The 14,599-nt window shown below is 46.4% G+C and overlaps 1 protein-coding gene across 1 annotated transcript; it reads left to right on the top strand.

The window, feature by feature from the left end:
• The first annotated feature begins 830 nt into the window (after positions 1-830).
• LOC134945760 (leukosialin-like) lies at positions 831-4,377 on the top strand. Its single transcript, XM_063935231.1, has 2 exons — positions 831-916; positions 3,091-4,377. Exon 2 carries the CDS (start codon positions 3,173-3,175, stop codon positions 4,271-4,273), a length of 1,101 nt encoding a protein of 366 aa, XP_063791301.1. The 5' UTR covers positions 831-916; positions 3,091-3,172; the 3' UTR covers positions 4,274-4,377.
• Positions 4,378-14,599: the final 10,222 nt, after the last annotated feature.

The raw sequence follows: 14,599 nt of genomic DNA, 5'->3' as shown, positions 1-14,599 counted from the left end.
GAATAATATCTAGAAGAAGGCAAAGTTGGAAGAGAGACACAGTGGTCTATTTATTATCTTTAGATAGTAAAGCAGCTCTCACAAGCAGGGCCCTCGTCCCTCATACGCTTTTACTTCCCTCACTTCTACCATCATCTCTTCCCAACTGCCAACAGCGGCACCAAAACTTTGGCGCTGCCCAGGGTTGGACTGGCCCACAAGAGCACAGGGGAGATCCTTGGTGGGCCCCATATGGGTATAGCCATGTGTTTGTGGTGGCTGGCCACACCCCCTACCCATGTGCCCCTACCACCACATCCTCCCGAAGGGCCCTTTATGCCCCAGTCCGATACTGGCGCTGCTTATTTGGGTATAATGACCGTCTAGCAGCAATGTTCTTGTCCTGCAATGTTCCTTCCTGTAAGTCACTTTCTTTTCTTGTTTTGTTCACACTGTTTCTGTTTGTGTACTCAGTAAGGCGCTGCCCACCCCTTGCGGCGCCATATAAATGCAGGATAATAATATTAACACCTAACGGCCCTATATAAGCTACGCATATAACTCTCGGCGACTTGGGGTGGCAGAGGGATCCAAAAGGAAGGATTGGGGCCTCAGTACGCTAACCTTCAGCCACGTTTGGGGAATTGAAAAGGTGCCACATAGGGACAGCGACAAATGGGCCCGCTCGGTCGCTCAGGATGTAAGCGACCACTTAGTGGAGGCCGCTGTATATGAGAAAAGGAAATGAGCGGAGTTAGAGAGGCAGAAAAGGTAGAAGCAGAGACTGTGTGAGAGTGTCAGCCACATGACGTTAGCCAGGCTGTACCACTTCTGCAGGAAATGATGAGAAATGCACATTGTGACATGCGGTGATCAGGCTGACGGCTTGCAGGGCGGAGGCAGAGGTTTCTGGGACACCGAGGGGTGCAGATTGCAGGTAATGTGCTTGTCTGTGTTTGTATAATATATGTGCCTGGGTGTCTGTAACCTTATGGTATAATGTGCAGATCCGAAGCTGACTATGTAACAAGTTCCTAGGGTTTGGAAATAAGGGCTTTTGTAGCTGGGAGTGGCAGGTGCAGCACCTGAGGGAGGGGGTCATTTTAGGCACGTTTCATCCTTCAGCAGCACTCGCTACAACCTGTCTCGTAGAAAAACATTAGAAAGTATTAGGGAAGGGAAAATAAAGGCTAAAAAACCGGTTGTGGCACCTTGCTAGTAATAGTTTTCTTACAATCGCCATGGGGGATGTGGTTAATGTCATCTTTCGGAGTTTTATTTTTACTGTTTGGCCATAATTCATTCCAAAACGTGAATGAGAAATAAAATTCCTTAAAAAAATGTTTTTGTACACAGTTTTTTTGGTCTAGTGGCCGATAACAATTCTCAGTGCGACCGCTATCTGGTATAATTCATTGCGGTGATATTCATGTGTTTGCGCAGTTTGAAGCCGATATTTAAAGTCTTTTTCCAGCAGATAAGTATTGCTAGAACCGCGGCCGCTTGTTATTTTAGTCATTTGAAATTGCACAAATCACTTTCTTTTCCTGTCATGGCTTGCAGTGACTTCTTTTCCATGACATTTGCATTTGCGCACATTAGAACGTAGGTGTTTAAGGGTGGCCCCTTTACGGTCGACGGTGTCGGTACTGTGCTTTATGGAGGGGAGATGACTGCCTCAGCCAGAGATCGTTTAAGTTATCTCTCATCTCCTGATCTCCATCTCCAGGCATCGTCACCCCGCCCTATGTCTAACCGTTTCCTTCTCTCTCGCTGTCTCAACCACAGGATATTACTAAAGTTTGTAGTCAACTGGTAACATTAATCAAGAATGATGGGGGTGGGGGCGGGGGGGGGTGAAAAGGGAAGGAGTGAGACATGGCAACAGTGAGATACCCTTGCTCAAAATTCAATGCCTGTAGCTAAAAAAATTCCACCAATATCACACGTCCCAGACACCACTCTACAGATAGTTTCGTGTCAGGTTGGCATCTTATATATACCGTACAGTGGACCTCCCAGTCAGTATAGCCAGGGCTGTCTTAACAGCAGTGTAGGCCCCTGGGCAAGCAATGCACTGTGGCCCTACCCATCCTCCAGCGGTAGGGGTGTGGGATGCTATCAGTGGAAGCTTTGATGCCCCGCAGGCAGTAGGGGGTGTTCTATCTTCTGCTCAGTATGTAGGACCTGGAGCTGTAATTTCTGCTAATTACTCCTTTACTGCACAGATGATGGGAGATGGGGCGGGAAGGAGAACATTGAACTGTAGAAGGGGACATTGGGATGAATGAAGGGGCCCTGGTACATGACTTCCAGGGTGGTAGGAGGTGTTTATTACGCACGGGAGTGGTGGATAGTGGAGTGGGCTTAATATTCATCATTTTCTGGTGGGAGGGCAGCTTGCTTGACTGCAGATATCTCCAGTTCCTGGATATAGATTTCTTGGCTTTCAATGGGATAAAATCTAGACAGCACCACCTTTCAGGAGGTACTGGGGACTTGGGGATCAGAGTTCAGGAGCCAGAGCAATCCACAGATGAAAATATAAAACTGCATACCAGGTGTGTGGAGCTGGAGCAGGGACCAGCTGCTTGAAGGCTGATCTCTCTGGTTCTAGGCATAGTAGAGACAAGCCGCCAGTGTCCACCAAAAGGGGAGGATCACAGCTTTTGGAGTATACCCTCAGAAAAAGTCTAAGTCAGACAGAACCCAAGATATCTGGCTGGGAGAACAATTAACAGGCTCGAATGGGGACCACTGCTCTGAAGTCGAATATCTCTGGTTCCCCAGAGCCGATTTTCAAAAGTCTGGCACCCCTGGAAAAAGGGGACCCTCAGCTATCAACCTAGGGCCTTTAGACTCCTGGGGCCCTTGAGCAACTGTCCATTTGGTCTATACAAAAAGACAGCCCTGGGTATAGCCCAGCGGCACTACACTGATTATCACCTGCTAAGCTATGGCACAATGGTTCATCACCGTCTGGTGGAACTACCACTTTTCCCATTAAGATCCATACACGTCAGATTCCACGAGGGACATGAAAATGTATTATTCTTGTAGGAAAAGTGAGATATTGACTCGTGTATTTATGTTTTTCTTTTTCTATTTCAGGCTGCTGTGACGGTAGACAGTGGTGGGATAACAGGTAGAAGAAGAAAGGACAGAGAGGCCCCAACAGATTGAAGAGTCAATTATGGAATGTGACCTTCTGAAATGGACAATGCTCCTCTTGCCTCTAGTATGTACAACAGCCATGAACACAGCAGAACCTGACAAATTGCTCATTGATGGAACCACCTACATGGGAGACTTAACTTCCTCACCCAGGGTAGCTGCATTGCTTGATGGTGGAACTAATGTGACCTCAGCTACTAAATTGATTTTCTCAGAAACCCCAAAGGCTCTCTCCTCCAAAAATGAGACTGCATACAAGCCTGTTGGCATTGTGGCATCGAGGGGTCCTTTTACTGATGAACCCTCCACAACATCCCAGACAAGCCTAGCCGCCACGGCATCCCAGATGGCAGATGAAGACCCGCTCAAGAAATCCCAAGCTACACCAGCCAACGTCCATGCTTCGACTAAAGCATCAACTGTACCTTCAACCATACTTTCAGCCATAACACCTTCAGCCGCATCTTCAAACGTTCCTTCAACCAACCACGATGCAGCTAATACAACTACAGATCAAAATATCCCTGCTGAACATGTAACTACTTCTGATTATCGCCCTATAATTACAACAATTTTTATTGAAGAGACAACTGCAATAAAGGTGGATACTACAGATAAGACATCCAAAGCACCAAAGAACATGTCTTTGCCTGTTCTAATAGTGGTAATAATAATTATTTTAGTCTTGCTGTTCCTCACCATGATAATCTTACTAATCAGGAAAAAGAGACGGAGTGGTTCCCAGACGTTTAATACAAATAGCAGAAAGAATAACCGAAAAGATGTGTGGGCAGGTCAGGTGCCCGAGCTGGAAGACGGGAAGGCTGTTCACAATGAAGTAACCATGGAAAATGGGAAATCCGGGAAACAACAGGAGGCAGGACATGAAATGACCACGTTCGTCAGTGGAGAGAAGAAAGCGGATTCGGTGGTAGAGAATGATGAGCTGCTTCCTGGAGGAGGTACTGAAGAGAAGGGCACAGACAAACTGGGCAAAGAGGACTCGGAGGAGGAGAAGAGGCCTCTGCTAGAGGGGAGTTCAGAGGGCGCTCAAGAAACGGAGGTGTCTGAATTTGAAGACCAGTTCTCGGTTCCGTCTATGGAACAAGAGCTGTTGTGAATGGGGATAAGACTATTTGGCTGGACATCATTCACTTTGAGCTGGTCCCTAAGATATCTTTGTGAATGGGCGGTATTGTGAGCGAGCGTAAATTCTGAAGGCTGAGGGGGGGGGGGGGGGGGGGTGATGTATCAAGCAGTGAAAAGAGTGAAGTGGACCAGTGGAGAAGTTTCCCATAGCAACCAATCATCGAGGTCGGATTTATAAAGTACATTCTATAAAATGATAGGTAGACGCTGCTTGTGCGTGATGGGCCCCACTCTTTTCTCTGCTTGATACATAAACCCCATAAGTTTCTACATAGTTATGATAACAAAATAGATGCAAATGTTATTACAGTATATCATGCGATACTCATTATTATTATTATCAGTGTACAGGCGCTCAGTGTTACTATACATAGCAGCACGGTCATTACCAGTGTATAGATTCAGAAATACTCAGTGATATTATATATAGAGGGGCGAGGTCATTATCAGCATACAGATGGGGAACACAGGGGAGGAATCTGGAGGAGGCAGCCGGACAGTGCCGTCGACTGCTCCTGATTGGCTGCTGGTCCACGGGCTCCAATTGGCAGCGGCTGGCTCAAAATTGAAAATACCGCCAGTGCTGTCCCTCTGTGGCAGCCTGCGGCATGCTCCAATCCATACGGCTGCAATGCGGGCCCCCCTCGCAGTCTGGGCCCGGGAATGGAGTGCTGGCTGTCCCCCCCTGATGGTGGCCCTGGTCACATCAATAGGGATATAGGCTCTCATTCCGAGTTGATCATTCGCCACGGATTTTTGCAGCGCAGCGTTTATGGCAGAACGGGGCTAATCTGCGCATGCGTATGCACCGTGCGGCGTATAGGTACAATGGACATCGTGGTTTTGCACAGGTTCTAGCGACGCTTTCAGTCGCACTGGCGGACGCAGGGAGATTGACAGGAAGTGGGAGTTTCTAGGTGGCAAAAAAAAAACCGCAGGCGTGGCCGGGCATTTGCTGGGCGGGTATCTGACGTCATTACCGTGTCACTCGTCGCAGCAATCATCGCATAGAGTAAGTAACTACAGGGCTGGTCTAATTCTGCACAAAATGTGTTTGCAGCCGCTCGGCTGCACAGGCGTTCGCACTCCTGCTATGCTAAAATACACTCCCCCGTGGGCGGCGACTATGCGTTTGCACGGCTACTAAAAACAGCTAGCGAGTGACCAACTCGGAATGAGGGCCATAATCTACTGTTGATGAAATGGGAGACAGATTATCCTGACGCTCGAAGCTACAAAGGAAACCGATATATAGGGTTAGTTCGTCCACTGTGAGCTTTTATAGCAGTGATATAATATCCTTATTATGTGATGTTACTGTATTGCATAGGGAGTTATTTCACACATATCCTATAATACGGTACTCTTCCTAATGCAGAATGTCACCATCCACCAATTATAACTGATGCCCTCACAACTCACAATAATAACAATATAATACGCAGTAGATTATAGCACCATGAATCTGCTTAAAGTTCCCAAGTCCACATCCCCTATTTTGGGTACCAAAAAATTCTGGAGTGTCCATATAAAAGCAGGACTCGGTAGTAGGGACTCCAATGGCTTTTTCATTTAAGAGCAGAGCTCATCTTCATCATGCTTCCGCATTTTATTCTCGCAGGCCCGTCACCTGCACTCAGAGGAGGCCAAACCAGCGTTCAGGAACTAGTGACGTCACCGAGGCATGAGGTTTAAAGTGCCTCGAGCGATGTCGTTAGCTCCTAGTAAATGCATATTAGTTCAGAATATAAAATGAAGGCATGAAAGGCTGCCAACAATCGGTGTTCCTCCTGTGTGTTGTGGCGACAGGGACATGCAACACAGATACTCAGCGTCACTATATAATGCAATATCCTCAGATTCTCTCTTCATGTAGTTTGCATCAGAACAAAATATCCGACTTCCCCTCACAGAGCAATAACAGATCTCTGCTCTTCTCCGTCTATTGTCTCACACACCAGAACTGGCCCTTTGGTGTATACATAGATTGCAATGGTTACTCTATTCAAACCTTATCCATGTCATTATCTTGGCACTGCAACTTACCGGAATAATGCTTCATATGTGAACTGGACTTCGGCCTGAAATCAAGGTTGAAAACTCAGAAACACACTGTGTAGTCCAGTAGAGTTTGTTTCCATGGTTACGCTGTAGATATTCCCAAACTATCCCTGTTTCATGTATTAGGAGTTATAAGACTCAGTTGTAGTAACCAGCTTATAGGTTATAATGAGATGCAGGGGGAGATTTATCAAATCTTGGAGAGAGATAAAGTGGAGGGAGATAAAGTACCAGCCAATCAGCTCCTAGCTGTCGTTTTTTTTTTTTTTTTTTTTCCCCAATCATAGCCTGTAACATAACAGTTAGGAGCTGGTTGGTCGATACTTTATCTCCTTATACTTTATCTCGCTCCAAGTTTTGATAAATCTCCCCCATAACCATATTAGAGAGCAGCACTGCAGGTGGGGCAGATATAACACGTGCAGAGAGAGTTAGATTTGGGTGTGGTGTGTTCAAACTGAAATCTAATTTGCAGTGTAAAAATAAAGCAGCCAGTATTTACCCTGCACAGAAACAATATAACCCACCCAAATCTAACTCTCTCTGCACATGTTACATCTGCCCCACCTGCAGTGCACATGGTTTTGCCCAACTGCTAACAAATTTGCAGCTACGATCAGGTCTGAATTACCCCCTTTATTTACAGGACTCATTAACATGATGGTACTTAAGACTGATGGGGAGGTGTATCAAGCCTTGGGGAGAGATAAAGTGGAGAAATTGCCAAAAGCAACCGATCGTCGTTTAACTGTCATTTCAAAGACTAGGGTGGATAAATGACAGAAGCTGATTTGTTGATTTGGGCAACTTCTTGACTTTATCGCTTTCCAAGGCTTGATGGCGCTCCCCCTTGATGTTATATGTATGAGAGATGAAACTTAGATGCTGTAATTAGATGTTTTTTTATTAAATAAACTTTTTGCTACTGTATCACAGACCCCATCGTGGATTATTGGCAGTCTCCTTATTACTAGCACGCTGCCATGCAACGTCTCAGACTGAGCCTCGCGTATATCACCCCACATCCTGCCTGCTTCCTTTTGGGTTGGGTTATCACCGCAGTATTTTGGGTGGGTCCTTGCAATCAGTTCTCGCTTTCACAGATTTGAATTCCCGTACGGAGAGCGTGTGCTGCGCAGATAGCCCCATATGGTGTGCAAAGACTTCATTTGCAGATTGCTGCGATACATTTGCACATAGGAGACGGAATTGTACTCGTGGGGGTCTTAGAATACACCCAGATTTTGCAGTAGACATTGATGCAACAGAGGGAGCTCCTGATGTGAAATTACCTGTTGCACCTTGCAAGGTGTTATCTCATTTCATCAGGGCGTTGCTGTTAGGTGGGCAGCCTGAGATAGTCGGAGGCAGCCCCAAATACTACCCTGTGGCTGTAATTACTGCGGAGCACGAGCAGCAGGAGGCTCCTGACTCACTCCGTACATACCGACACAGTAATATAACATACAGGTATTCACTTCCCATCAGCAACTGCAAAAGCAAAATCTTCCTCTAATGGGCAAATCCATGTGCACTGCAGGTGGGGCAGATGTAACATGTGCAGAGAGAGTTAGATTTGGGTGGGGTATATTGTTTTTGCGCAGGGTAAATACTGGCTGCTTTATTTTTACACTGCAATTTAGATTTCAGTTTGAACACACCCCACCCAAATCTAACTCTCTCTGCACATGTTACATCTGCCCCCTCCCCTGCAGTGCACATGGGCCCTCGTTCCGAGTTGTTCGCTCGATCTTTTTCTTCGCATCGGTGCGATAAGTCACAAACTGCGCATGCGCAATGTTCGCAGTGCGCCTGCGCCAAGTAAATTAGCACAAAAGTTTGGTATTTTACTCACGGCTTAACGAAGATTTTTCATCGTTCTGGTGATCGGAGTGTGATTGACAGGAAGTGGGTATTTCTGGGCGGAAACTGACCGTTTTATGGGTGTGTGCGAACAAACGCAGACGTGTCAGGGAAAAACGCGGGGGTGTCTGGAGAAACGGGGGAGTGTCTGGGCGAACGCTGGGTGTGTTTGTGACGTCAAACCAGGAACGAAGAGGACTGAACTGATCGCAGATGCCGAGTAAGTCTCGAGCTACTCGGAAACTGCAAAGAAATTTCTTTTTGCTATTCTATTCGCAATTCTGCTAATCCCAGTATGCGGCGGTTTAGCGTGTGCAATGCTGCTAAAAGCAGCTAGCGAGCGAACAACTCGGAATGAGGGCCATGGTTTGCCCATTAGAGGAATATTTTGCTTTTGCAATCAACGCATTTCCATGTTTCCAACCGCATTTCAGTTGAGATGTTCATCTGCGTCGGCAGGCCGAGTAAGCTTAAGGTTTGTCAGCCTTGCCGTCGCAGTGCGGCTTCCGAAGCCAAGTAAACTGCATCTAGCGACGCAGTCCTTGGTCTGGCCACTCCCGGAAAACGGGGGCAATAGGACCCCGTTTACCCAAGCGATCCTTACTGAATCACCCCATTAGTCAGCTGGCCACACCGCTGCCATCAGGAATGTGGCGCCTAAATTGGAAGCGTTAATAATAATAATAATATTGATTTATGTAGCCGTTGTAGCGGTTGGGAAGTCTGACTGTACGACGCTAACAGCACTTTATAGAAAGTGAAGCGCCGGTTCTGTTACTGTGCCGGTCACTGGTTCTAATTCATGTTTGTACGCAATGTCGATGTTCTCGCAACTGAGCGATTATAGGCAGACTGCGAGCAAGCCGCGATCGCGCTGGTAGCTCTGCGATGCCGCTTGGTGACAGAAAGGGACTGCTGGGGGGAGGTAACGGGGAGTGGCGGCAAAAACGAAGGCATGTCACGGGTGTTTTTTTGGGGGTGTATCTGCCTTCAGCTGCGATCATATACATGGAGAAACATGGCGCCAGTGTCGCTACTGCCGCAGCCAGAGACTTACTTACGTTACTGCGTCATTGCTGCGTATGTGTACACAGTTACTGAGGACTGTACAATGGCTCCGGCGGGCGCCTATATCCTTTTCTGGGCGGCAGTCTCACTTGCGATGATCAGCATGTCCGCACCCTGGCAAATTACATAGCAGCTGCGTAGCTAAACGCGTGCAAACAGGAATTACTACCATTGTCCTAAGGCATAAATGTGGGAATACCATTCAAGAATAACACCGGTCACCCAGCTACTATACATATGAGAGGATCAGTCACCCAGCTACTATACATAGGAGAGGATCAATCACCCAGCTACTATACATATGAGAGGATCAGTCACCCAGCTACTATACATAGGAGAGGATCAGTCACCCAGCTACTATACATAGGAGAGGATCAGTCACCCAGCTACTATACATATGAGGGGATCAGTCACCCAGCTACTATACATAGGAGAGGATCAGTCACCCAGCTACTATACATATGAGAGGATCAGTCACCCAGCTACTATACATAGGAGAGGATCAGTCACCCAGCTACTATACATAGGAGAAGATCAGTCACCCAGCTACTACACATATGAGGGGATCAGTCACCCAGCTACTATACATAGGAGAGGATCGGTCACCCAGCTACTATACATATGAGAGGATCAGTCACCCAGCTACTATACATAGGAGAGGATCAATCACCCAGCCACTATACATATGAGAGGATCAGTCACCCAGCTACTATACATAGGAGAGGATCAGTCACCCAGCTACTATACATATGAGGGGATCAGTCACCCAGCTACTATACATAGGAGAGGATCGGTCACCCAGCTACTATACATAGGAGAGGATCGGTCACCCAGCTACTATACATAGGAGAGGATCAATCACCCAGCTACTATACATATGAGAGGATCAGTCACCCAGCTACTATACATAGGAGGGGATCAGTCACCCAGCTACTATACATATGAGAGGATCAGTCACCCAGCTACTATACATAGGAGGGGATCAGTCACCCAGCTACTATACATAGGAGAAGATCAGTCACCCAGCTACTATACATATGAGAGGATCAGTCACCCAGCTACTATACATAGGAGAGGATCAGTCACCCAGCTACTATACATATGAGAGGATCAGTCACCCAGCCACTATACATAGGAGAGGATCAATCACCCAGCTACTATACATATGAGAGGATCAGTCACCCAGCTACTATACATATGAGAGGATCAGTCACCCAGCTACTATACATATGAGAGGATCAGTCACCCAGCTACTATACATAGGAGAGGATCAGTCACCCAGCTACTATACATAGGAGAGGATCAGTCACCCAGCTACTATACATATGAGAGGATCAGTCACCCAGCTACTATACATATGAGAGGATCAGTCACCCAGCTACTATACATATGAGAGGATCAGTCACCCAGCTACTATACATATGAGAGGATCAGTCACCCAGCTACTATACATATGAGAGGATCAGTCACCCAGCTACTATACATAGGAGAGCATCAGTCACCCAGCTACTATACATAGGAGAGGATCAGTCACCCAGCTACTATACATATGAGAGGATCAGTCACCCAGCTACTATACATAGGAGAGGATCAGACACCCAGCTACTATACATATGAGAGGATCAGTCACCCAGCTACTATACATAGGAGAGGATCAGTCACCCAGCTACTATACATATGAGAGGATCAGTCACCCAGCTACTATACATATGAGAGGATCAGTCACCCAGCTACTATACATAGGAGAGGATCAGTCACCCAGCAACTATACATATGAGAGGATCAGTCACCCAGCTACTATACATATGAGAGGATCGGTCACCCAGCTACTATACATATGAGAGGATCAGTCACCCAGCTACTATACATATGAGAGGATCAGTCACCCAGCTACTATACATAGGAGAGGATCAGTCACCCAGCTACTATACATAGGAGAGGATCAGTCACCCAGCTACTATACATAGGAGAGGATCAGTCACCCAGCTACTATACATATGAGAGGATCAGTCACCCAGCTACTATACATAGGAGAGGATCAGTCACCCAGCTACTATACATAGGAGAGGATCAGTCACCCAGCTACTATACATAGGAGAGGATCAGTCACCCAGCTACTATACATATGAGAGGATCAGTCACCCAGCTACTATACATAGGAGAGGATCAGTCACCCAGCTACTATACATATGAGAGGATCAGTCACCCAGCTACTATACATATGAGAGGATCAGTCACCCATCTACTATACATAGGAGAGGATCAGTCACCCAGCTACTATACATAGGAGAGGATCAGTCACCCAGCTACTATACATATGAGAGGATCAGTCACCCAGCTACTATACATATGAGAGGATCAGTCACCCAGCTACTATACATAGGAGAGGATCAGTCACCCAGCTACTATACATATGAGAGGATCAGTCACCCAGCTACTATACATATGAGAGGATCAGTCACCCAGCTACTATACATATGAGAGGATCAGTCACCCAGCTATTATACATAGGAGAGGATCAATCACCCAGCTACTATACATATGAGAGGATCGGTCACCCAGCTACTATACATATGAGAGGATCAGTCACCCAGCTACTATACATAGGAGAGGATCAGTCACCCAGCTACTATACATAGGAGAGGATCAGTCACCCAGCTACTATACATATGAGAGGATCAGTCACCCAGCTACTATACATAGGAGAGGATCAGTCACCCAGCTACTATACATATGAGAGGATCAGTCACCCAGCTACTATACATATGAGAGGATCGGTCACCCAGCTACTATACATATGAGAGGATCAGTCACCCAGCTACTATACATATGAGAGGATCAGTCACCCAGCTACTATACATAGGAGAGGATCAGTCACCCAGCTACTATACATAGGAGAGGATCAGTCACCCAGCTACTATACATAGGAGAGGATCAGTCACCCAGCTACTATACATATGAGAGGATCAGTCACCCAGCTACTATACATAGGAGAGGATCAGTCACCCAGCTACTATACATAGGAGAGGATCAGTCACCCAGCTACTATACATAGGAGAGGATCAGTCACCCAGCTACTATACATAGGAGAGGATCAGTCACCCAGCTACTATACATATGAGAGGATCAGTCACCCAGCTACTATACATATGAGAGGATCAGTCACCCAGCTACTATACATAGGAGAGGATCAGTCACCCAGCTACTATACATATGAGAGGATCAGTCACCCAGCTACTATACATATGAGAGGATCAGTCACCCATCTACTATACATATGAGAGGATCAGTCACCCAGCTACTATACATAGGAGAGGATCAGTCACCCAGCTACTATACATATGAGAGGATCAGTCACCCAGCTACTATACATATGAGAGGATCAGTCACCCAGCTACTATACATAGGAGAGGATCAGTCACCCAGCTACTATACATATGAGAGGATCAGTCACCCAGCTACTATACATATGAGAGGATCAGTCACCCAGCTACTATACATATGAGAGGATCAGTCACCCAGCTATTATACATAGGAGAGGATCAATCACCCAGCTACTATACATATGAGAGGATCGGTCACCCAGCTACTATACATATGAGAGGATCAGTCACCCAGCTACTATACATAGGAGAGGATCAGTCACCCAGCTACTATACATAGGAGAGGATCAGTCACCCAGCTACTATACATAGGAGAGGATCAGTCACCCAGCTACTATACATAGGAGAGGATCAGTCACCCAGCTACTATACATAGGAGAGGATCAGTCACCCAGCTACTATACATAGGAGAGGATCAGTCACCCAGCTACTATACATATGAGAGGATCAGTCACGCAGCTACTATACATATGAGAGGATCAGTCACCCAGCTACTATACATAGGAGAGGATCAGTCACCCAGCTACTATACATATGAGAGGATCAGTCACCCAGCTACTATACATAGGAGAGGATCAGTCACCCAGCTACTATACATATGAGAGGATCAGTCACCCAGCTACTATACATATGAGAGGATCAGTCACCCAGCCACTATACATATGAGAGGATCAGTCACCCAGCTACTATACATAGGAGAGGATCAGTCACCCAGCTACTATACATATGAGAGGATCGGTCACCCAGCTACTATACATAGGAGAGGATCAGTCACCCAGCTACTATACATAGGAGAGGATCAGTCACCCAGCTACTATACATATGAGAGGATCAGTCACCCAGCTACTATACATATGAGAGGATCAGTCACCCAGCTACTATACTTAGGAGAGGATCAGTCACCCAGCTACTATACATATGAGAGGATCAGTCACCCAGCTACTATACATAGGAGAGGATCAGTCACCCAGCTACTATACATAGGAGAGGATCAGTCACCCAGCTACTATACATAGGAGAGGATCAGTCACCCAGCTACTATACATAGGAGAGGATCAGTCACCCAGCTACTATACATAGGAGAGGATCAGTCACCCAGCTACTATACATATGAGAGGATCAGTCACCCAGCTACTATACATATGAGAGGATCAGTCACGCAGCTACTATACATATGAGAGGATCGGTCACCCAGCTACTATACATAGGAGAGGATCAATCACCCAGCTACTATACATAGGGGAGGATCAGTCACCCAGCTACTATACATATGAGAGGATCAGTCACCCAGCTACTATACATAGGAGAGGATCAGTCACCTAGCTACTATACATAGGAGAGGATCAGTCACCCAGCTACTATACATATGAGAGGATCAGTCACCCAGCTACTATACATATGAGAGGATCAGTCACCCAGCTACTATACATATGAGAGGATCAGTCACCCAGCTACTATACATATGAGAGGATCAGTCACCCAGCTACTATACATATGAGAGGATCAGTCACCCAGCTACTATACATATGAGAGGATCAGTCACCCAGCTACTATACATATGAGAGGATCAGTCACCCAGCTACTATACATATGAGAGGATCGGTCACCCAGCTACTATACATAGGAGAGGATCAGTCACCCAGCTACTATACATATGAGAGGATCGGTCACCCAGCTACTATACATAGGAGAGGATCAATCACCCAGCTACTATACATAGGAGAGGATCAGTCACCCAGCTACTATACTTAGGAGAGGATCAGTCACCCAGCTACTATACATATGAGAGGATCAGTCACCCAGCTACTATACATAGGAGAGGATCAGTCACCCAGCTACTATACATAGGAGAGGATCAGTCACCCAGCTACTATACATATGAGAGGATCAGTCACCCAGCTACTATACATAGGAGAGGATCA

This window comes from Pseudophryne corroboree, chromosome 7 (assembly GCF_028390025.1).
Source record: "Pseudophryne corroboree isolate aPseCor3 chromosome 7, aPseCor3.hap2, whole genome shotgun sequence".
NCBI lineage: Eukaryota > Metazoa > Chordata > Amphibia > Anura > Myobatrachidae > Pseudophryne > Pseudophryne corroboree.
Note: the sequence above shows the minus strand (reverse complement) of the source record. Positions and strands in the feature narration are given on the sequence as shown.